At 46.3% G+C, this 24,368-nt stretch overlaps 1 protein-coding gene across 1 annotated transcript in view; it reads right to left on the bottom strand.

Moving 5' to 3' along the window:
- Window positions 1-24,145, bottom strand: part of SGPL1 (sphingosine-1-phosphate lyase 1) — a 31,722-nt gene extending 7,577 nt beyond the window's left edge. Inside the window, exons 1-7 of the mRNA XM_053949223.1 lie at window positions 24,101-24,145; window positions 13,661-13,826; window positions 11,526-11,593; window positions 9,710-9,857; window positions 8,359-8,438; window positions 6,962-7,090; window positions 664-752 (exon numbers count right to left, since the gene is read on the bottom strand). Coding sequence (XP_053805198.1) covers window positions 664-752; window positions 6,962-7,090; window positions 8,359-8,438; window positions 9,710-9,857; window positions 11,526-11,593; window positions 13,661-13,826; window positions 24,101-24,103 — 683 coding nt within the window. The 5' untranslated portion in view covers window positions 24,104-24,145. The remainder of the gene's footprint in view (window positions 1-663; window positions 753-6,961; window positions 7,091-8,358; window positions 8,439-9,709; window positions 9,858-11,525; window positions 11,594-13,660; window positions 13,827-24,100) is intronic.
- Window positions 24,146-24,368: the final 223 nt, after the last annotated feature.

The raw sequence follows: 24,368 nt of genomic DNA, 5'->3' as shown, positions 1-24,368 counted from the left end.
AAAGGAATGTAACATTTGCTGTCTCCCATCTCCAGTGGCAGTGGCTGAACAGCCTCAGTTAACCCTGTTTTCTGAGGCCTCACATCATTATCAGAGCCTTAAATGCTAGAGAGGGAAGAAAAGAACTACCAGTGTTTCATTTTTCCTTTAACATTTTCCCCTCAAAGCAATTAACCAGAGAAATATTTCCCATGCACCATCTAGAAAAGAGGCAGCACATTAGAGACAGCAAATCTTCTATTAGCAGTGTAATGATTAGCACAATTCCTCATTTGAGCTCCAATCAGCCTCAGAGTTCTCAGGCTAAGCTTTCTTTGATGTGAATAAATCAAACCCCTTGAATACTTCAAAGGGCCTGACAATCTGCTCAAGAGCAGAGCTGATCTGAACAGGCTGTCTAGAGCAGCAGACAGGTATTGCCAAAATACAGCTGTTCAGCACAGCCCCCAGCAACATCTGTGCCCCCCAGGCTGCTTTAAAACTTCCTGTGCTTTTGAACTCTTCTTTCCACACCGGTTTCTCTCCTCCAGATAGAGATGGACAAGGAATAGGTGGCAATGAGCTGTGAAATGAAGGATTACTGAGGTCCAGCACCATCTCAGCTCAAGGGGACAGTAAATCCCACAAGCCCCCAAAGGAAAAAGCTGTGGTGGCACCACTCACATTTCTGGCTGCTTGATGCCTCTCTCATAAGCCAGGTCTCTGTATGCCTTGCAGGCCATCAGGATGCTCTCAGTGCCCCCAGATGTCATCTGTCACCAGAAAAGAACCAAACAAGCAAAAATAACAATGGGTGTTACAGGAGGGAGAAACATAAAGGGCATGCAGGAACAGCATCTCTTGCCTCTGATTTAGAGATGCACAGGACAACTCAGGGTTTAAAGGGCCGCAGAAGCCGCTGAACAGCATGAGGCAGCTTTCTGACACTCAGCTTGAAAATGGACATTTAAATGCTGAATCCTCTATTGAAATGGGATGGGGGAAAGGGAAAACAAACAAGTATAGAATTCCAGAGCCCAGCAGGAGGGTACCATATTGCACAGTCACCTCACCTCACAAAACTACTCCTACTTAAGCTCTTTATTACCTGGGGATTGTTTATCTGCATTACAGATTAATTATGCCACGTATACGGAAACAACAACGTTGATTCTGTGTAAAGTCAGCTGCAGTCCAGCAGGGTTTATTAGGTCTGGAGCAGTGCCACGCCAAGGCACAGAGTCAGCCCAGGGCTGGCACCACTCATCAGCTACAAAAGCTTCCCAGAAGCTGGAATGCTGCAGAACTTGGAACTCTCCTGAGACCAGCCTAGGTCTGCTCAATACCAGAGCTTCTAAGCCCTCAGGGACACAAGGAATTTTACACCAGGAGGAATTTGTGCATTCCTCTCCCCAGCCAGTCCAGTCAGCACCCACACCACCCACTAACCCTGCTGTCCCAGCCCTCTTCACCCTGACCACAGGGTTTGCATCAGGAGGTGGAAGAGGGGACGGCACACACAGGTTTATTATTGCATACTTGAACTCGAGAGCTGGTGCAAATACACAAATTAAACTCTTTACAGGAAGGAATTCTTCAAGTGGACGGTCTCTTGTAGGTCAGCTTCTATGAGTTCTGGTATGCAGGGGACACTGGGTACAACCTTCCCCAGTAAAATTTTAACCTGGGAAAATGTGAAGTTGGTTTTTCAAGCAGCCTGCAGGACTGACTTATTGGTTGAGCCATAACCTGAGGATATGGGGTAGCTAGGACAGTTATACAGAGGTTCACATAAATGAGGAATCAAAACCTACTTATACTGCTTATGGAGGGCTAATTTTGCTCCTCAGACCTGCTGAACCAACTGCAACTTCCCCTTTTAACCTCTTCCCCCTCAAAAACAAACATAAAAAGGACCCAATCACATTTGTATGCCTTATGACATCTGGAAGTTTGGGTTTTCCTTAGGTTTTTCCCCACTGACATGGCTGCAAACCCTGAAAATGCCAAGAAGTGTGACTGTGTGACAATGACTAAACCTGAAGTACAGAGATAAGGAACAAAGTTCACAACCTGCCAGGACTTGCTCCTAACACAATCCAAGCCAGCAGCAGCTGCTGCCACAGGCAGCGTGGAAGTGACTGTCACACCACAGACAATTCCTGCTTTTTGGGGGAAGTTTAAAAGCAGCAGCTGTCAGAGATAAAACCAAACAGAGCTTCACACTGGATAAAGACTTCGCTGCATTAATTGTGGAGCAAATGGATGGCAGCAGGAACACAATGTTTTAAGGGTTTTATGGGCTGTGCCACTCGCTTCTCAATGCCCTTTATGAATCTGTCAGGTTGTGATTACCTCTGGGAAAAAAAAAACCCAGCTGGTGATAGACTGCCTTCCTACTGGGTGGGAGAAGAGGAATGGGATTATTGCATACTTGCACCTATACTTGCAACACTGCTTAGGATAATGATTGTGAAAACTTTGCTAGGAAGGACGTGGGGATCTTGGGATTTGTGTTAGTGAACACCAGGCCTGCTCCTTGCTGGGCAGCATTCCCTATGCTCACCTAGATAATCTGCTCTTGAAAAAGCAGCCTCTGTACAGTCTTATTCCCATTTCAATCCTAACAGCAAAACACCAACAAGCCTTTCCTCAAAGTCTGGCTTTACCCCCACGTGGAAACGCTGAGCCATACACAGTTTTTGGCAGGTCACAGCCAACACTTGTCAGCAGCCAGTCACATGAGGGTAAGAAGAGCATCCAGGATGGATCTTCTCCCAGGCACCCAGACTGGCAGACAACCACACAGAAAGCTTGCTCAGACAGCTGAAAATCCACCCAAAAAGCTGAATTTCAGCCAGCTCAGCTTCCTACATTGGCCCACAGTCAGCACATTGCGAGTCTCCACCACAGAGAACTGCCCGAGTCCAGAGCAGCACCTTTAGCCCAGCACTACTCCAACAGCAAAATCCTCTTGGTCCACACAGATTATACCTGTGGATGGAGCCTGCTCCTTCACAGGAGGCTTTGTCAGCTTAGCCACTGACAGCAAACTCGTTCTGCTGTAGCCAGAGACTGAATCACTGTCACAGGATCCAACTTCCCCGGGGCCTGCGGCGCCCGGCCAAGGCGCGGTGATTCAGCGCCCGCCCAGGGCTCACACACATTCTTCTCTCCCCTCAGTGGAAGTCCACAGGCTCTTCTATGCCATGGGAAAAGGGGCTGGAAACAGGCATTGTTTAAGCAGCTCAGCAACCCTGCACTATCTTCAAAGGCCAGGCAAAATGAGGGGGGAAAAGGAAGGTAAACAGACATTTTGTGTTCTTGATTTATTTGTTGTTTTGCAAATGGGAGGGGAGAGGAGAGAGCACAGGGAATAAATATCCCTCCTGCTTTCCAAGCTCAGTGTATCACTTCCATTGCTCCCTCCCTCCAAATCCCAGTGCTCTGGAAGCTCAACATTACAACAGCAATAAGAGATATGGTCCCTATTCCAGGATTCCTTTGGTCATGTCACTGTCAAACTGTCAGACATTAAAGAACCACTTTGGTTCGTGGTCTCTGAAGTTTTGCTTCCATTTTCACCTGAACAAACATGTCCATTCAGACCCTGGAGACAAAGCTGACCAAAAATTTCATTGAGCTGAACTACCCCATGAATTAAAAAAAAAAAAAAAAAAATGCAAACTACAATCTATTTCTAGGGTAACAGTAAAAAACCACACCACAATCCACTGCATGGTCATAATGTTGTGGCAGCCTCCCATAAAACCCGCAGGTTGTAAATTCCACAACTTGTGTCTCTCAAGGTGACCTGCTCATCACTACAGATAAAGTCTGACAGATGTGCACAGTTTAAGCCCCCCTCAAGACATATCACTCACATCTCCCTACTTCAAATGTGCAGCCAAAGTTTGGAAGCCACAGAATTTGGGGAGAAGAGACAAAATGGGTTTCTACAGGAAGTTCAGGCTTGCATCTGGTGATTTTACCTTCTCTCTCCTGTCCTCAGCTGTAGAATAAGTGGAAGTAGAATTCACAGAGAGATCCACATCAAGTACTCACATGTCTCACATGCACACAGAATTTTTCCCTACACTTCAAAGCTGCCCTTCCTTTTTAAAGTTCAAAAAGCTACTTAAAAACAAAAATACTGCAGCTTGCGTAAAAGTGGTGATTTCTCCCCAAATTACAGGGGAAATCGACACAGCCAACACTGCAGAACAAAGCACCTTGTGAACATGAGTACATCAGACAAGAACAAACTCCCCTGTTCCTCTTTATGTGCTGAGCTTAATTAGTCCTTCCAAATCATTGCAAGAATGTGATTAGAATCTTCCAGGCGCCCCAACTCACCGATTCCTGTCTCTTTGCTCTTGCATAACACAATTAAAGTAAGAACAATAGTAGTAATTAGAGAGAAATAGGAAGCATCCATCCACTGCTGGAAATTATTACTTTTAAAACTGCTTAAAAACTTGAAGCAGCTCTCAGAGCAATTTAAGGCAAAGGCATGTCTGAACCCCCCCAACCACCAGGGCACTCTTAGAGCTTCTATGTCCATGGCTGCAAAGGAAAACTACAGCCCACGTGGCTCAGCTAAAGGCAACTCGTGTAAATAACACAAGCTGCTCGTCTGATTTAACATTCAGAAATGTAAAAAAGACAGGTTTAATTTGGGCATTTATGAAACACACCAAAAACCTTCAAACAGGAAGCTCCCCAGAGATCCTGCTGAGGGAGTGTCCACATGACACAGGGCAGGACCACACAGAGATCCCAGAGAACCTTGGGAGCAGTATGGATGCGTCACTGGGCTGCTGTTCCCAGACTGAGCAGCAGAATATTACTGCCACAAAGTGCTGTTCTCAACGTGCCATGGAAATCAGAGCACAAAGGAAGTGAAACTGCCTCACTGAGAAGTCCAGACGGAAACTTTTTGGTGCTTTCCATGCAGCACAGATGCAGACACCCTCTCCACAAAGAGCAATGAGTTCCATCTGCCTTCAGGGACCACCACCAACATCAACAAATTGGCCAAGCAGTCCCTGCTGCTTACACCAGGTCAGCAAATCCAGTGGACAGGGGCCTGGCACTACAACACTCTGCCTCTCAGAGGTGGCAGTGAGGGAGTTCAGGGGGGAAAAAGCAGTTGTTATAAATTTCAACGCTGCAAAAGTTGAATCGAGTAAACCCAGAGACCTTCTCAGTTGAATGAGCCAGCAGCCCCTCTTGAACAGTTTAAAGATAACTCAGAGCATTGCACCTTCCCTGTTTAGCATTAAAACCTCTCTGCTTTACAGTCTCGCCAGTTAAAAAGGTGTAACTGCAGCACTGAGCCACCAGCTGCAGCAGGGCCTTCCAAAGACAGGAAGCAAATCATCAGTTTGAAAAAATCCTCTTTTTAATTGAGTTTGCAACTGTCCAAGCCTCTAGAAATTATCCTGAAATGTTAATTCAGTTCTGGGGAGAAGAAAAGAAAATAAGAGAAGTCTTTGAGCCCAACTACTTAAAGAGCATGTGACCTCCATATACCCACCCACATCTCTCCACCAGTGATCAGCAACTCTGGACACCTCACAGTCAGGAAGAGCAGTGGGATGAACACAAAAACTCCACTGGAAACACTCACTCAGACATGGTAATTACAGGGCTGCAATTAGTCTTCTGATCAGCTTTCCAGCCCTCCCCTTCTCCCTGCCAGTGGGGCTGTGTTCAAGCAGCTAGGACAGAATTCCACAGCAGGCTGTGCACTTCCTTTGCTTTGTGGCACCGTCCTCGGGGGCAAGAGGAGGACAGAAGGAAAAGCAGGATTCACCAGAGTATATTCGTGCAGGTCTCACTTTGGCTGCAGCAGTTTTTTACCTGTTCTGACCTTCTCTTAGGCAATCCCACTTTTCCATTTCAGCGGGAGAGCACCCAAGGCCAAGGCTGACACCTTTACATCGTGTTTTACATAACAAAACCCGAAGATCCCCTGTGCAGGCTTCAGCAAGCAATGTTCCCCAAGCTGATGTCCCAACTGCTGAGAGAAACGAGTCCCAACAGCTTCATGCCCAGCCCCTGCCCTACTCCAGGGATAATCTCAGCTCTGCAAGCCAGGAAGCAGCTGAGGTGAGGTGAAATGGTTTTTATAAGCAAAGAAACACATTGCTCCTGTAAACTTGAAGGTGGTACAAGGAATACAGTCCTGAGAAGAAAAGTCAGGTCAGAGGGTGTCCCCTCCTCCTCTCAAACGCAATCACATCTTGCACTCCCACACACCTGAGCTCATCTTCAATCCCACTGGGAGTCTGATCCCAACTACACCTACTACAAAGCTACTCCAGTACTCAACTCCTTTACACAAGCAAGCCTCCAGCTGACAGGGAAAGCCCACTCAAAGCCAGTTCAGCTCCTAAGTTCTTGTGTCAACACTGCCAGCATCAGTTTAAGAACACACATTTGGACTCTTGCTGGGAATTTCATCACGACTGTAAAACTGGTTTGCACAGGAAGGTCACATGAGCCTGGAAACGCAGCTTTCCAGCTGGACAGCTGACAATCCATGCCATGCCTGCTTGTTGGGGAGTAGCCAGCCAGCTGGCCTTGCCTTCGAGCTCAGCAATCTGGCAGGCTCGCAGATTTCCAGCTCAGAGACTAAAACTGAGAGGAGCTTCTCAGAGTGACACTTCTCTGTTCACAGTTCCCCACTGACATCCAGCCAGGCTGCATTACACCAGTTCTCTTTTCCAACTGCCATCAAGCCTGTCACTTAAGAGTGGGGAAAAAAAAGCTGAAATAAACGGTCTTGTTTAGAGAATTGCTCCTCTGAGTGAAATTGTCTCTCTCAAGAGGAGGAATTAAGCAACCTCCACACAGCTGGCATGGAATACACCAGAATGAGCTTACCCCCATGCTCATCTGGAGAGCACAAGGTGCACTTGCACTTATCAAAGTCAAAAATTCCCAAAATGTTCAGGAGGTAAAACAGGCTACTTACAGCACCACAAGATTTGGGGCCACCGTGGAAGAGCGTGCAGGCAATCCTCACTACTTCTGCTTCCATCTTCCTCAGACCAGGGAATATATCTGGATGGAGAGGATTACTCCAGGCAAACTCTTCATACACCTTCAGAAAACAAAGAGAGAAAGTTAGACTTGCAGATGAGGCTTTAAGAATTCCCCACATGCACTCCAGAAGCAAATTAGCTGCATTTTACCGTAAGAACATTACAGGACTTAACTGCTCCTGCAAGTAAATGCCACAAGCTGGGAAGCTGAGGAGTAAAATGAAGAAAAAAATAAATGCTTTTCTAAGGCATTCAGACCTTCGGAGTGGATTCTACAGCAGAGCAATATCTCTTGTTGTAAGGACAGATCTAATAATTTTGCTGGTTTTAAAGAAGAACACAAGATACATCCTGGAATTACTTTACACAAATCAGGAAAAAAAAGTAACTTAGCAGAACTTGTTCTTAAGTTTACTGTTAAGAGGGGGTTCTGAAGCAGGCAGTAAAGCACAAATGCCCACCCACAGCACAAGAAAAGTGGCTGTGGAAACCAGTATTTCTGCTCATTCTATGTGGACTCGGAGGATACAAGGCTGGAACAGGCCAGCCCCAACCTCCTGCAGTCCAGATCAAAAAGCAACTGCAGGGATGTTAAATAAAATACAGCAAAACAAACCAGTGAATAATCCGCATAAACAAAGGGAATGTTTCCACAAAGTGATCCAAGCCGAGGCCCCTCCAGAAAGGCTGCTCTGAGCTTTGTTTCTCCAAAAGTGGCAGAGAAAATGTCAACAGGAGGAAGAAAGCAGCAATAGCAACCACCAAACAGAGCCTGCTACAAAAACTGTTCCCAGGAACAAGAGGGCCAGCCTTCCCTTTCTAGCAAAACAACTCTGGAAGGAGATGTACTTGAAAACAAACCTTTAGGCTGTTTAGGTTATTTTGCAGCCTTCTCAAATGGAGGAGTTCCTGAGCAGGTAAACAGACCTCACAAAAACACCACTGAAGCATGTCAGTGCTCCATTGTCTAAGATTTGGACCACACAGCCAGACCAAAAAACATTTCCCAAAACCCTTTTGCTCAAACCAAGAGGAGTTTAGTTTTGCTCAGTGAAAGCTGTTCCAGTACCAGTCTCCAGTTCTCTTGTAATTACTAATTACTTTCTCACTCAAAACAGCACCTCACCTGATGAGATCCCAGTTATCTCTGCGAGGTGTTTTCACAGGTACAGTTAACCTGGCCAGAGTTACACTGCCCAAACTGCCACTAATTCACCTTCCTAGACTTAAGTTTTACATCTTCCCTATTTACTCTGGCAGGCTGGAACAGCTCTGAGGGGTTTCTGGTCACCCTGAAGATGCAAAGTTGGCCTGCTTGCACTTTTACCTTCACCAGCAGGTGGGTGAGTTTCTCTTCACCACTGTACACAGTCCCAGAGACTTTCCCATCCTGCCAGCGCACGTCTCCTGGAAGAGAGAGAAGGGCACACTGCTCACAAACACAGCCATTGCCAGCCAGGGTGGAAAAGCACATGGAAGATCCCCTCAGTTCCACAGAGGAGGACTCAGCTTTTGAGATTTCCCCGAGTTTTGCGGCCCAGGGACAGCTGTGTGTGAAGCTGAGCCCCTGGCACCGTGTGAACTTAGCAAAGAGCAAGTAAATGATGACCAAAGAGTCAGCACATAACCAGCATGTAGCTGGAGCAAGCAGTTATATGAATAAATAATCCACTTAATCCCCAGCAGTCTCCCCAAACTGCTGTTCAACCAACTGGACACTAAATTAAAGCCACTTTCAAAGAGCACCCGCCACCACTGCAAGCTGAGAAGAGATGCAAAAGCCAAATTTGTAGTGCTAAAATCCACAGTGCTGGCACCCCGATTAAATTTCACCTAATCTGGTACTTCCAGGCAACTTCCAAAGGGGTGGGGGGGGGGCAGGGAATAGGGGGGACTTTAGAAAAGAAAAAAGAACCCAGTGAAGGAAGGAAACAAAAATTTAAGGGAAAACACATAGAGAAGCAACATTAGCAATACACAGCAGTAGAAAAGAAGGAAGTTGTCCCAGGATACTGGATCATGAAATTGTGTGTTTCCGAATTTGGAGCAGATGCACTGTTGTAGCAGAAAATTCAAGGCATTTCTCAAATTTGGGATAGGAGCAGGGCAGTTGTATCTTCTCCCCTGGAGAGGAAGTCACCCAGACTTGCTCATTAGGAGTAACAGGCACACATGTTTACATGAGAGAGGCAACTCTAAGTGTCAGACACTGCTTGTGTGGACTCAAGCCAGGAGAAAATCATCATGACTCTTCCTTAAAAGGTTTTTTTCAAGGCACAAAACATTGTCTCTCTTAAGAGGTCACAGTCTTGGAAATTCCCTAACAATCCTACTTGGAAGTTGCTTTTTTGATTGTGAGTATTTTCTGGGGCTTTACATTTCTGGTAAAATCAAACGTCAAGGCACCTGCTCAGATATGCAATCCAAAAAGAGAACTTCTTCCATATTTCTCCTCTCCTCAGCTCTCCCATCTCCCTACAATTTTTGTGGAAGGAACAGAATTTCAATGTAAATACCTGAACGCGGCATTAGAACCCGCGAATCTTGGCCACAGAAGAAAAATAGACAAAAATTTGCAAGGGGACAAAATATTTAAGCTGAAACCATGAGCAGGATTCACTGGGATTCATTTAAGAGAGGAAGTGTCATGTGTGGTGTCTGCTGCAGTACAGACTCACCTTTTGAGCTGTACTCTTTCATCTTCTGCAGCACTTCAGGCTGGCTCATGCCTTGCTCTGGCAGTGCTTTGATATAATCCCTTTCATCTTTCAGGAAGGATAAACTGGAAGTGACATCATTCAAGGCTTTATCAATCTTCTTTTGAATCTAAAAAGAAAGAAAAAAGCCTATCAAACTATGGCACTGGTCAAATTCTAAATAATTGTTGAGTGTGTGCAGGACAGGACCTGCTGCCTGTACCTGTGGTGTCAATGGAGCAGACAGGAACTGACCCCTTTCCTTAGTGCTTGAGAAAATAAATCTCAAGGAAAAAACCCTGCATTTTTATCCAGCAAACCTTTTCAAGTCACAGTTTTTAATGTGCAGAAGTCTTCAGATGCCTTGGTTTGTACCTTGCCTCCTCTACCCCCACACACACAGCTTAGAAACTCACAGAGACACAATAAAGTCATCTCCACCACAGGCACAGATCTGAGATTTCTCTCTTCCCACCCACACCCTGCACTCAGGAAACTCCAGACTTCTTCTCACAACACATTCCAAAGTAAGGATCTTTCTTCCAGGCAACACAGGTGTTGGGATATTGACTTTTGGACACTGGAATGCCTCAAAGTCAGGGCCTCTTGCAAGCACCTGATAAGTTATCAGGTATCAACCAACCAGAGAGCAGGAAGAGGACACAGATGGGACACAGCAAGAGTGCTCTGGCACAGGGGAGCAGGGTTAGCCCTGGGGAGGGAAGTCTGGATACAACAGGGATTGTATAAAGTGTCCTTTTCTAATAGGCAGGCAAGAAGCAAGCAGAAGAAAATTTGCTTGATCAAGGGCTAATGAGGTTAGGAGGTGAAAGCTGGGGCACTTAACAGGACAGGGAGGGGATTTAGTCCCTTCCAGAGGGATATGGGAGAAACTGGAGAACTCCTTCCATCTCCACAGCATAAGGAAAAAAACGCCTCTGTGCTACTCTCTTTGGATAAAATTGCCTGGAAGAGATCTGACCCCTGGAATCAACATGTAAATACAGCAGCACGGCAAGCAGCAGGAAGTGCAATCAAGTGTGATACCATGGTTTATGAGGTGAAATAAACCCAGATGTGCATTTCTTCATCCCCAGTCCTTAACCTGCTAAAACATGCTGACAGTTGTGGTTTCAAGTTTTTATGAGGGAAAAAAAAACCAAAACCCACAAAAAAAAAAAAAAAAAAAAAAAAAAAAAAAAAAAAAAAAAAAAAAAAAAAAACAAAAAAAACCAAAAAACAACCCCAAACACTACAGCTCCTGGGTCATTTTAATGATTACACAAAGTGCTGATATCCTTCTGCTAACTTTTGCTAATAGGTATCTGAGCCCTGAACAAATCATGGCGAGCTGCTTGATTAAAATAAATACCCTTCCACATTGCACAACAATGTGGAATTGCTGTCAATGTGACAATTGCTGTCTCACACTTCACACTGCTTCAGAAGAACAACTCCAGTTCAATCGTGTCCCTTCTTCCAGAATTAAATTCATTTTCTTAAAATCTAAACCCAAGGAAACATTACTGGAGAATTCAGTCATTCTTTATTAATAAAAATAGCTCAAAAGTTAAAAAGAGGTGGAACCCCCTTATTATGGGAGTGACACTATGACAAAAAGATTGGGTAGAAATTACATGTGTCATTAAATCAGGAGGCAGCAGAAGACATTCCAGATCTATATCCTGGGTCATTAGGATCACAGTGACATGACAAAGATGCACAGAACTGTATATTCTCCAAAGAGCTGAAAAAAAGGACCTGGAGTAGTCCTCTATGTACTTGTTCAAATACTTACTATAGCCCCAACAAATGGCATTTTTCTCAGCAGTTTAAAGAATTGCTTTTTAGTTCGGGATGTCAAACCTGAAAGACAAAAGGCAGAAAGGAACCTAAGAAACAAAAAAAAAAAAAACCCAGAAACTTCTGATGCAGCTCATGATCCAGGCTCAGCATTCCTGATCCAAGCTGAAATAACACAGGGGACACATGGTGAGACAGATGAGTGGATCCAAGAGCAAGGTTTTCATGGATGGGCCATGCCATGGAAACATCTGGACTGCAGAACAGCAGCCATCTACAGGAATCAGTTATTTGTTTCTTACTTACATAGGAATTCACATCCACATGTGGAATTTTACAGGAAAAATAGGGATTTCAGGGTTTGCTAAAGGTAAGGAATTATTAACATTTCCTGCCTCTTCAAACCAGAATAGTTACTTGAAAACAAAATCACTGAGCAGTGTGGAACAGGCTCCCAGACCAAAGGAGGGAGCAGGGACATTTGTGACAGTGTCAGCCACAACAAAACGTGGATTTGCCCTGTTTGATGCACTGGGAGGTGACTCAGGGAAAGGGGATGGATGGAGGGAGGAGCAGAAATTCCACCACAGCACAAAGACTCAAATGAGAGAAGCCACTGATGACAAGCACTGGAAAACTCCTCGGGTAGCTCTAAAGGCAGGAATGAAATCTGGATGACACAGATGCTTTACAGCCACCAAAAATACCTTCCCAGTCCTACCTACACAGCAGCAGTTACAGGACAAGCCAAAAAAATAACTAAATAAAGTTTAAAAACCAACCAATTTAAGACTTTGCAATTTTATCTACACTTCATATATATTTCACTTCATATATACAATTTCAAAAGCTGCCAAGGACACCAATTGGCACATCCTGCAGTAAATACTTGTTAGTGCCCTGCTAATAACATTTCTGTTGCACATCTCAGCGTGCACACTGTTTCATCAATCATTTTCACAGCAAGAAAAGACTGCCAACTCCTGAAAAATTCTGACAATCTCCTAAGAGCTAGTCCATACTTAAACAAAATACATTGGGCAACAGTACAGATACTAGCTAGGAAGATGACTGTCCTGAACAGAAGTTTCATAGCAATTTGTTCCTTACACTGTTCAGCTGCCCCCATGCCTACAAAGAGAAAGGGCTGCTTCAGAAACAGACACAGAAGGAGAAATCAAGTTAAAAACTTGGCTATTTTTAACAAGCTGCCACCAGAGTGTAACCCCAGGGCCTGTGGGAACTGAAATGCACCTCTGAGGGCATGGCAGTGACCTCAGTGGATGCTTCTGTACCTCCTCTGGCTTCTCTGAAGCTCTTCAGCACTGGGAGCAGGTGGATACCACCAAGCCTGTTCACTGCACAGCGATGGGAGAAGCCAGGATGAACACTACAGCTGCTGTCCCACCTCTGTCCAGGGGCCATGGGGCAGACTGCAGCTCAGCCTTTCCCTCTGTGCCATACTTCCTTCCCTGCCTGGGAGCACCAGGAGCTGGCTGAGGGCACTGCAGAGGTACTGAGGTCGTGTGATGACCTCAGGCCATCACACGACCAGAGAAAACTGCAGGTTCTGCAGAACTCAGCTCCACTGAAAAGCTGCCAGTACCAGAAACCACTCAAAACAGGAAGATACTCCGGAAATATATTTTAAAAAATTACAAGAAGAAAATTTCCTCACGCTATCACATGCAATTATATCTTGAACATTTTGAGGATGAAATGTGCCCCCAGCATGGAATCAAGACCACATCTCCTCCCCCAGCAGGAAGGGAAACAACCAAGGGTTATCCAGACACTGTGCAGCAGTGACTAAGTTCACAGGAACCCAGCTCTCCATAAATCTCCCCAGGCTTTGGGCAAGAACAGAGTATTATGACAAGCACATGGTTTAGCCAAAGGAAGAAGGGAGGGAAGGAGACAGAAGCACATTCCATGCACCCTCTGACAGAACAGGGGAGCTTCATTTACCAGACAGGCCTTGACCTTAATTCAGAAGAATTTGGTCAATATTAGGTGACAGCAGCAAGTCTGTTTTAACAAGTGTTTGGCCTTGTTCCACCCTCCTTCCTTCCACTGCCCAGGAACAGCTCAGGTAAAGGTAACAAACCCCCCCCCATGTCGAATACTTACTCTCAGGCTGGCAGAGGAAGCCATGCAGCCACACACTTGCAAGAGTGGAGGAAAAAGTCAACCCAATGAGCTGCCAGGGCTCCAGTCCATCACAGCGGGCGTTCACAAAGCCCGTCACTTTCTCCCAGTACATCTGCAGGATTTCCTTGTAGGGAGTAATGGCATCCTGTGCAAAGGAAAACCAGGAGGATATTGAGGAAAGCACAAATGAAAACAAGTAGGGCATCAAAAAGCCAACTGTTGATTAAAAAGGTGCTTTCTGGTATGCAGACCCCATGCTTTCCTTAATTCCTACAAAAATTAGTTTGAGTTCTAGAAGTGTGTGTCCTAGAGATACATTTCAACTAAACTGGGCATCTTCTTTTTCTTCAAGTAAAGAAATATTCTAATTGCCTTTCAAAGAAATCAAATTATTCCAGCCATTTTTTGAGTGGTAGATGAACTAAACTTTCTAAATCAGTGCTATGGATCCTAGATACACAGTTTAGTTCTTTCTAGAAATAATTTTAAGCAAGTGTGTTTTTAGCTGTTTATTTTTGAAAATTGAAATTTCGTTCACGAGGGTTTCATTTTTTGGAAATTGTATTTTGGATCACTGTAGTACAAATTTAGAGAACATATATAATGTCAAGCAGTCTGTCCATGTGAGATCTGAGATGAAGATGGCAAAGGAAGAGGCAAGGGTCCCACTCTGTTAGGAATCAGAGGATTTTGGTATCTGAGCTGTCTCAGGCCATCTGTGCACTGTGGACCTCACTGAAGGATCTGTGACATAAAAAGGAGATGTAGGAGATAGTTTTTATTCACTGCCACTCAAGAGTCACAGATAAAAACACACACCTTTAGAGACTTCAAATACTGAGAGAGAAGCACCGAGAGCAGATGAGTAATGTAAGGTTCTCTGCACAGGCCCAAGAACCACCACCAGTGCCCAAGAGAAGGAACTGTGTTAATTTTTTTCCAAGGAATTCTCAGGTGGTGAGTGAAGGTACCACCAAAACAGGTCTATTAAGTACCTCGGGCTGGATTTTCAATGAAGATGGAAGCACTCAGCAAGTCCTTAATTTAAAGATCTAATTAGCTTGTTACACACCAAGGGGGGATGGGAGAGGAAAACACTGCTGCCGCCAAAATAACCCCCCGAAAATGGTGATGCAAGCACAATTACAATGTCAAAGCAGGAATTACTGTCGGGACACAGCCCAAGTTCCTAATCAATAGCTTCAAACCAGATGCTCTTCAAGAGCTCAGAAGAGGGTGAGGAAAACTGGATGTGCACAGGAGAGAAAGGACATTTCCCCCTGAACAGGGATCTTCCATCCAATCCTCTGGCAAAAGGTTTCTAGGGATAAGAAGAATAAGCAAGAACAGAGCCCCCTCCCAAATCCCTCTTCCCTTTTGACCAGTCCAATTTAACTGGGGAGATCTCCAGCACTTGAGAGCTTCACCCTCCAAGCAACAGGGAAAGTACAGGGGGCTTTTCAAGCAAACAACAGGGAAAGTACTTCAGTTACAAAAGATTTGTAACTAAACAAATTTGTAACTAAACAAATTGGAAGGAATAAATTCTTGATTCCTGTGGTGTTGGACTTGGGGTGAGAATAGAGCAGTTTTTCAACAAAGCACTAAATTAAAAACTGCTAAAACTTCCCTTCTCAGGACCCTTCACAGGTCTCACTTCTGGGTCAAGCCAACAACAGGAGTAGCATTTAATTAACTTTTTTTAAGGGTGTAACGTGTCATTCCAATACAACTGGAGAGGCTACTAACAGTCTAAAAAAACAGCCAACTTTTTCCTAATAACCAAAGGAGGAAGGCAGGTTTCCTTACCAAAAAGCAGCACTAATGAATAATCACTACTTTGGAAAAGCAGTAAAATGCATATAACACGGCAGAGTTGGAAAGTATTTAAGCAACCCAAACACAAATTCCAGCAGAATTAATGCATAAATTCCAGCGTTTACCCTGAACAGAGAAGGGTTTTCACCCATGTCCCAGCACAGGCTGAAGGGACAGGGACTGAATTTGGCAAAAGCAGGCAGCACTGAGCTCTGAGAAGGCAAATTAGCACCCATTCACTTGGCAAAGGGCAATTTAAAAATACATCAGAGCCACTTCAGCCTCCAAAACAAGGCGGCCACACAAACCGCTGCAATTAGGCGATGTCCCAGCTAATGAACGCCCCATCCTCCAAGCCGCTCACCACAAAGCCGATTTAACCCCGGAATTTGAGGGAAGAGCCACCTTTTCCAGCTAACCACAGGTGCTACTTAAGTTTCAGTGAGTTTGCACAACCTTCACTGGCAAACCCCTGGAAATGAGCGTTTAAGCAGCAACAATGACTTTAGTTCTTTACCTCGGATGAGATGCCAGGATATCATTCTGGTTTGGAACTGCACTTAAAGGATGGAAATGGAGCCACTAATGGGCTGCTGGCTCAATAGCTGCTCTCAACTCATGGCAAGAAAATGCTGCAGCGTCAAATATAAAGTGGCTGTGCTTTTTCTTTTTTTTTTTTTTTTTTTCCCTGAAGATGGAGGACAGTGTAAGCCCTGAATCAAAATGGAACATGACCTTCTTGATAGAAGTCACTCCAGTCAATGGCCAAGCCAAAATAAATAAATCTGGCAAGAGATTGACTTCACTCTTGGAGAAAGCTCTGGACAGAAGATGCCAGCTGCCTGCACACTTTGTTGTCACTGAAACCCCTGAGAGCTGACATACAGGAACTCAATGGCATATCCAAATTTTGAACAAATGAGAGAAGATTTTCACTATGTTCGTAAGACACTGAAGAATTTATTCTCCTTTCTTGCTTTAAAAAAACTCAATCTGAAATCAATCCACAAGTGTTACGGTTTGACCAGGTAAAGTTTTCTCTGTATTTCATTCTCACTTTCCTTCTTCACTCATTTCATACTTAGATGAGTTTGAAGGATGAGGTTGATCCATTTAGGAGGATAATAAAAACTGGGATTTAAAAACCCAGTGAAAACTGGCATGGAAGATGAGTTAGAAGTGAATTACAATTTCTCAGCTCCCTGGCTCAGTTTTTCCCAAATGCTCCTTTCCCTGAAAGTATCCAGCAAGACATGAGAGACCTTTACTTTCTGAATTATTCACTTAATCCCACAGAAACAAGAGGGCATTCAGAAGGTGGCACTCGAATGTTTTTACTACACCCAGGAACACGCTGGGTTAAAAGGGAGCTTGTAAAAAAAGAGACAGAGTGACTTTTTACATGAGCAGAATGACAGGACAAGGGCGTGTGGCATCCCACTGACAGAGGGCAGGGTTGGATGGGATGTCGGGAAGGAATCCTTCCCTGTGGGCTGGTGAGGCTGCCCCTGGATCCCTGGAAGGGGTCCAAGCCCAGGCTGGACTGGGCTCAGAGCAACCTGGTCGAGTGGAAGGTGGCTGGAATTGGATGATCTTTAAGGTCCCTTCCAACCCAAACCATTCTGGAATTCTCTACGATTGCAGTCCCATACCACTTGCTCATTTTACAGGGGGAACAAACAGCCTCTGGGTAGCCCAGCCATCAGAATCCCTTGTCCTGCAGCTCTGGAGGTGCTGCTCAGAGTGAAAAAACTCTTCCTGTTTCTCCAGCTGGGCTAAAGACAGCAGGCTGACCTGATTTTAAACCTGTCTACAGGACAGAATTTCATGTAAGACAATAAACTGCTTATTTGTGAAGGCATAAAAAAATAAAGGTTTCCCTTCCCATTAGAAGAGAGTAGAAAAGCTGCTTTTATTTCTGTAAGAGAACCTTCCCCACACAAAAACTTCACAGGCCACAGGATTATTTCAGAAGCAATTTAAAAACCTGACTTATGAGCACACTAAAAGCAGGGAGGAAAAAAAATCTCCACTGAAAGGTTTGTTTTTAATTCTCAGAGCAGTAGACAGACACAGGTATCAGATAAAATACTAATTGCTATCATGCAGTGCTCATTTGTACTGATATTAATGCACTCAGCTACCTAAGCAGTTTACATATTGAATTTTTAGCTGCACAGATTAGGAATACATCCTTAGTACTTTATTTCTAAGAGTCATTAGCTAGCTGAGCTGGTTCCAGGGATAGCACTTATGCCACTACAAAAGAGCACAAATTATCTGCAGTAATGCTCTTCTGTCCCAGATGACAGAAAAGGGAGGGGGGAGGAATGCCAAAGCTAATGAGAGCACATTTTGCATTTTTGCCAGAACAGCATTTCCTCAGCTGCGAGTTTTAGGATGAAAAAAAGCTTAAAAAAAATATAAAAAAAATAAACAGAACGGCAATAAACTGGAGAACCTCAGACTTTCTTTACAAGTGCCTTCTGTTTCTGTGCAAATTGAAACACTGTCTGAGTTTACCTGTGGGAAAAATGGGAAGAAAGATTTGACCAGCTGAACCTCCCTTCCTCCAAAAGAACGTTTAAAGTGGGTTTCAAATGGGGCCACAGAATCGAAGCAGCTTGTAAAGGCAAGCTTATGTTAAGCAATACCATGAGGCTGACTGTGCCAGGAGGAAGGGCTAAGATCAAAGAATCACAGAAAGGCTTAGGCCGGAAAAGACCTTAAAGACCATCTTGTTCCAAACTCCTGCCATGGGCAGGGACACCTTCCACTATCCCAAGGGGCTCCAAGCCCCATCCAGCCTGGCCTTGGACACTTCCAGGGACACCTTCCACTATCCCAGGGGGCTCCAAGCCCCATCCAGCCTGGCCTCGGACACTTCCAGGGATCCAGGGACACCTTCCACTATCCCAAGGGGCTCCAAGCCCCATCCAGCCTGGCCTTGGACACTTCCAGGGACACCTTCCACTATCCCAGGGGGCTCCAAGCCCCATCCAGCCTGGCCTCGGACACTTCCAGGGATCCAGGGACACCTTCCACTATCCCAGGGGTCTCCAAGCCCCATCCAACCCGGCCTTGGACACTTCCAGGGATCCAGGGACACCTTCCACTATCCCAGGGGGCTCCAAGCCCCATCCAGCCTGGCCTTGGACACTTCCAGGGATCCAGGGACACCTTCCACTATCCCAGGGGGCTCCAAGCCCCATCCAACCCGGCCTTGGACACTTCCAGGGATCCAAGGGCAGCCGCAGCTTCTCTGGGCACCCTGCGTCTCCACCCTCTCAGGGAAGAACTTCTTCCTAATATCCAATCTAAGCCTACTCTCTGTCAGTTTATACCACACCCTCAGCTTTCACCTGAATCCACACATATTCCCAAACTAGGGACCCTCTGACCACTTCTCCATCACCGAAGGTGTATCAGGGACAAGTAAAGGTGATATAGAGACTCTATCATCAGAAGGCATGAAAAGACATTTTATTATTAGAAATTTACAGTTCTTATAGAAACAATGGTGGACTTAAGACCTGACTGGCCTTTAGGAATCTTCTATCACATTACTGGTGAACTATGAACACTATACTCTGGAGAACTATATCTATAAACAACGGTTACAGAAAGAGAGCTAACAATTGTTTGAATTCTTTCTCCAAGTTTCCTCACAGCTTCTAAAATCCTGAGAGAACTATGTCTCTCTCTGTTCAGAGGATATGTAATTACTACACTTCTCCACACACCCTAACCTGAACATCTGTGTCTGCCATCAGCTTCCTCACATTCCCAGAGCTGAGGCAGGAGGTGGCTGTCACACAGTAAATCCAGGCCAAGGGACATGGCTCCAACAGCTCGGATTACCGGTGCTGCCACTGTAATTAAGGCCTCTGCTCCAACACGACAAGTTCTTCCCAGGAGAAGCTTCCTGACTGAAAACAAACCGCACCAAGCCAGCACGGACACGGCAGCCTCGCTTATTTATCCTGCTCCTAAGTGGAAGGAAGGTTTCAATTAGCCCTGCCTCTGCTGACACTTCATTGCCTGCACGTGCTCTGGCCACAAATCTGACCAGAGTAACCAGCCTGAGACTGGACTCAGAGCCACCAGCCTGCCCAGCTGCCACCAGAGAGCCCGCAATGGGATTGAGCAACACCAGCCCAGCCTCCTCAGAGTGCTGCTGCTGCCTGTGCCTGTGGTGTTTTGGTTTGCACCCCAGTAATGACTCTGCTCCTCCCGCCCTCCCTGCCAGCCCCAGCCTGACAAATACCTTTGCATAAGCACCAGGCAGGGAATATTTGTTAGTCAGCTCCTAATTACAGCCTGAGGTCTGGACCACGTGCTGCCCAGCCGGACCAAAGGACGTGGGCAGACAGAGCGACACCGGATGCATGATCGCTCAGAAATGAAAAATCCTCAACTTTGGGATGTATGGGTTGTGAAAAACGCATATTTTATGATTGGCTTTTCGCAAATATTAAAATTAATATTATATGCGTAATGTTAGAAAGTTATGCTGTATTAATTCTCTTGAGTGGTGTGTTAAATATAGTTTCAGGTTAAAATATAATGTTAAAATAGAAACTATGTGATGCAAGATATTTTTTACTAGCTCAAGAAAAGGGATAAGATAATCAAGAAACTCTTCGCACAGAGCTAACAGCCACAGGACACAAAGAGTTGCAGCCTCCTTATCAGAAAAGACAAACATTCTTCCACCTTCACTCTGTCTTGATGGAACCACCAGGATTAAGGGGAAGAAGCTGACAAAAACCAGAAAAATTTTTAATTTGCAAGGAATTTCTGCATCATGTATGAGATACATGAATATGCAACAGGCTATGGCTTTTAAGGGCTATTCCTTTGTTCACAAGGCAGATTTTGGGAAGCTCAGTGTCCAAAAACATCCGGACGTCCGTAATTCTTTGCTTTTTATTGTCTTGTAATTGTCCTAACTCTAAATTTTTATTACTGTAATTGTATTACTATTTTTATAACCATTTTATTATTATTAAACTTTTAAAATTCTAAAAACAAGTGATTGGCGTTCTTCACAGGGTTGAAGTAAGTGAAATTAAAAGCACGTTCAGGCCACACTCATCCTACCACAGCTCCCCAGCACACCAGTTTCGCCTGCACTGCATTTGTTTCCACCACTGCCACACTGAAACCTTTTTCTTTTCCTAGAATGACAGCAGTTGGGGAGGGGAGGTTTGCCACGTAGAGTGTCTGCAAAATGAATGTATACATACCATACCACCGGCCCTAAGAGCTCAAGAGGAGTGGCTAAACAATGGCTAATTATAGCCTGGGCACAAAAACAAACAAGGCAGCAAGTCAGAGTAAGTACAGCAGCATTCTAGCTTCCACTGCAGAGACGGAATGTAAAACTACCAAAACAAAATGGGAAAAGACTGACTGGCAGCTCAGAAAAAGTACTATTTTACAGGAGCCCAGAGGACTCCAAAAAATCAAGTTCAAATTTAGCTTAACCCAAAATACACACAAGGTGTCGTGTTCACGTTGCTCACTTAGGCAAACCAATTTAGAGAAGGTTCTGCACACATCTAGGCACGCTCCAGGCAACACAGACCTCACAAGAGGCAGGATTCACCCAATGGTGTGCTCATCATGGATCTCTGTGGGTCACCAGCTCCAGGAATGTGCAAGGAAACATCCTCTGCTGACACCCACGATAATTAGGGTAAAAGAAGTGCCCAGCTCCCTGCATGCTGGGGCTCCTCTGGACATATTTTATTCCTCCACGCCTCAGATCCTTCCATACCCTCCAGAGAATAAAATGGGTATTCCTTTGAAATATTTGGGAGCACCTGGGTGCCACCAAGAGGTACCTGCAGCACTGAGACACGAAGTCTTGGCAGGAGCAGTCTGGAAGCAGACCCCAGCATGGCAATTGTTCTGGGAGCAGGCATCCGTGAACAAAGGCAGCACGGAGCCCTGGCACAGCTTCCCAGCAGGGTTATGCAAGCCTCAGACAAAGCCCCCAGTATCAGCACAAACTGAATGCTGCTGTTCTACATTACGGGCCCTGCTCTAGGGCAAGTCTGACCATAGGGCAGAATCCTCAAAAATTATCTTATCAACACCGACGCGCACAACCCTTCAACCCCTGCAATATCTAGTCACATGCCCTTCCTGATACGGCATGGATAAATCTTGATGAGCAAAGAGAGGCAAAGGTAAAAGAACACAAAGGATTCTGAGTGACTTCTACACGCAGATTTCTAGGAAATATAAATTTTTCCTAATACAGAAAACTGTATCACAATCACCGCAGCAAATAGACCAGGACACCTGCTGCTACATCAGTTGGTAGAATCCTAAATCTCAGATCATGCTTAAAGGCAGGACTAAACAATGTACTAGGCCTGGTAGTACTTGAAAAGAAATTACTTTCACTGCCTGGGATGCAAAGAATAGGAGCAATAGAAATGTAGGATCACACACCCATTTGGTTTGGGAGAGACCTTGAAGTTATCTCATTCCACCCCCTGCCATGGGCAGGGACACCTTCCACTATCCCAGGTGGCTCCAAGCCCCTCCAGCCTGGCCTGGGACACTGCCAGGGATGGAGCAGCCACAGCTTCTCTGGGTTCCCTGTGCCAGGCTCCCACCACCCTCACAGGGAGAAGCTATTTCCTCATACCTAACCTAAACCTAACATGCTGTCAGTGTGGAGCCATTCCCCCCTGTCTCTCGTAGAGAGTCTCTCTCCACCCATCTTGTCACTGGAAGGCCACAATGAGGTCACCCCAAAGCCTCTCTTCCCCAGGCTGAACAATCCCATCTCTCCCAGCAGAGCTACTCCATCCCTTTAATGACCCCGTTGCCTCCTCCCGACTCCTTCCAGCAGCTCCAGGTCCCGCCTGTGCTGGGTCCCCCAGGCTGGAGGCAGCTCTGCAGGTGGGGTCTCACCTGAGCAGGGGCAGAATCCCCCCCTCCCCTGCTGGGGCTCAGCCCAGGGCAGGACCAGCTGCCACCCACAGCACCCCCAAGTCCTTCTCAGCAGCTCTGTGGTGGAAGCAGCTGGTGCAGGAGAAGATCAGATGGAGACGTCTTTTTATTGGCAAAGTTGTGTATTTGGAAAAAGAGACAAGCAGAACCCCGAAATCCTCACTCAGAAAGGGGCTCCACGGAACCCCTTTGAGCACAGGAGCCACAGCAATGCTGTGATTGCTGCCACACCAGGCACACCACACTCAATAAATGCTGGGATTTTTTATCTCCACACCACCAAGCACTGCTGGAGAAACCCCAGGCAGGAAATGAGGCAACACCTCAGCAAACCCTCCCCTGCTCAGCGACTCAGATGCAACTTCTCAGGGTAAGAAGAGGGTGGGGAACTCCGAGTAGGGTGGACATGAGCAGAACACGGAAAAATAAAGATTTTACCCCGTCTAGGTAAGAAAATCTCCAGTGCTTCGCACTGCCTTTTGCTGAGGTCACAGGAAGGATGCCAGAGTGAAACCACAGCTTAGGGAAAATGCCGTGTGTCAGTGTTTCTCCATAGGAAAGCCTCATTCCGCGAGTACAAAGCCGACTTCCTAAGCTTTCCAGTAGCCAGGGATCCTGTGCAATAGCTACTGTCTAACCTAGTGAATAAAAGAGCAGACCTGGGCAGGTCTTTCAGGTGCAATGAGCAGCAATTTCCTCCGCAAAGCTCTGGCACAGAAGGGGCTGAGGTGAGAACAGCCTGACCGCACAGCACGGCCCCAGCAGCCCCAGGCCAGTCTGGACCGCCCCCTGCTCAACCAGCCAAGGACTTAGCCAGTGCCAAATTTTGGCAGCTGAAAGCAGCCCCAACACAAGCTGTGCGGGCTCTTGGTGCTGTCCCACGCCAAAGCTGGAAGGAGCAGCAGCACTTGGGAGCTTGGGAATGCAACAGCCAAGCGGGACAAAGGAGTGGGACAAAGATAACGCTCTTTCATTTATCACTCAGCAGATGTGATCTCCATTTCCCTTGATGACAGGGGGAAAACACCCAACGAAACCAAAAAAAAAAAAAAAAAAACCCAAAAACACCCCACTACTGCCCCTTCCAGGTTTGAGGAATTGCAAGATTCATGCCGTGCCAATGCGGGCTAGGGCCAGCTGTATTCCAAGCAATCCCGAAGTTTGCTCCCAGCTAAAAAAAATAACAGCCAATTAGCAAACCGTGTCTCTAAAAAAAAAAAACAACAATCAATCAGCAAACGCGACTTCTCTCAGCCAGATCAGCACCTCCACCAAAATCACAAGGAAAACATCGTTGTGCCCCACCCAAGTGAAATTAACCAGACAGGGGCGAAAACACCATTTCTGATCCTCTCTGCCCCGAAACCAGGTAACTGCGGCGAACGAGGAAAGCAGTGTGTGAATAAAAACACACGTTTACGTTTAGGGGGAAGGGCACGGGCCTCGGCTGGGGGCTGAAAGGAGGGCCTGACCTCGCACCCACCCTCGGCCAGGCACCCCCTGAGGCGCGTCCGCGACCCCCCAGCCCGCGCCCAGCCCCCGCCGTTCGAGGCCCGGGCCTCGCTGCCTCACAGGCCGCGCCGGGACACCGCTCTGGGACACCGCACCGGCCCCGCAGCCGCCGCTCACCATCGCTCCTGCCGCCGCCAGCTCTTTCGCTCCTTCCTCCCGTCTTTTCTCCTTCCCCGCTCCTCCTCCTCCTCCTCCTCCTCCTCCCGCTCCCCGCGGGGTCCCGGCGCGGCCCTGCCCCGCCCGCTGGCCACGCCCCCACCGCGGGAAGGTCACGCCCCCAACGCGTGTGTTGCCACGCCCTCTGCGCGGAAATGCCACGCCCCCAGCAGGGATGTCACGCCCCCATCGCGTCGAGGCCACGCCCCCTCAGGGCGGGGCGGTGGCG

The sequence above is a fragment of the Vidua chalybeata genome, chromosome 8 (genome assembly GCF_026979565.1).
Source record: "Vidua chalybeata isolate OUT-0048 chromosome 8, bVidCha1 merged haplotype, whole genome shotgun sequence".
Lineage (NCBI taxonomy): Eukaryota > Metazoa > Chordata > Aves > Passeriformes > Viduidae > Vidua > Vidua chalybeata.
The sequence above is the reverse complement of the archived record's forward strand: the minus strand, read 5'-3'. Positions and strand labels throughout refer to the sequence as shown.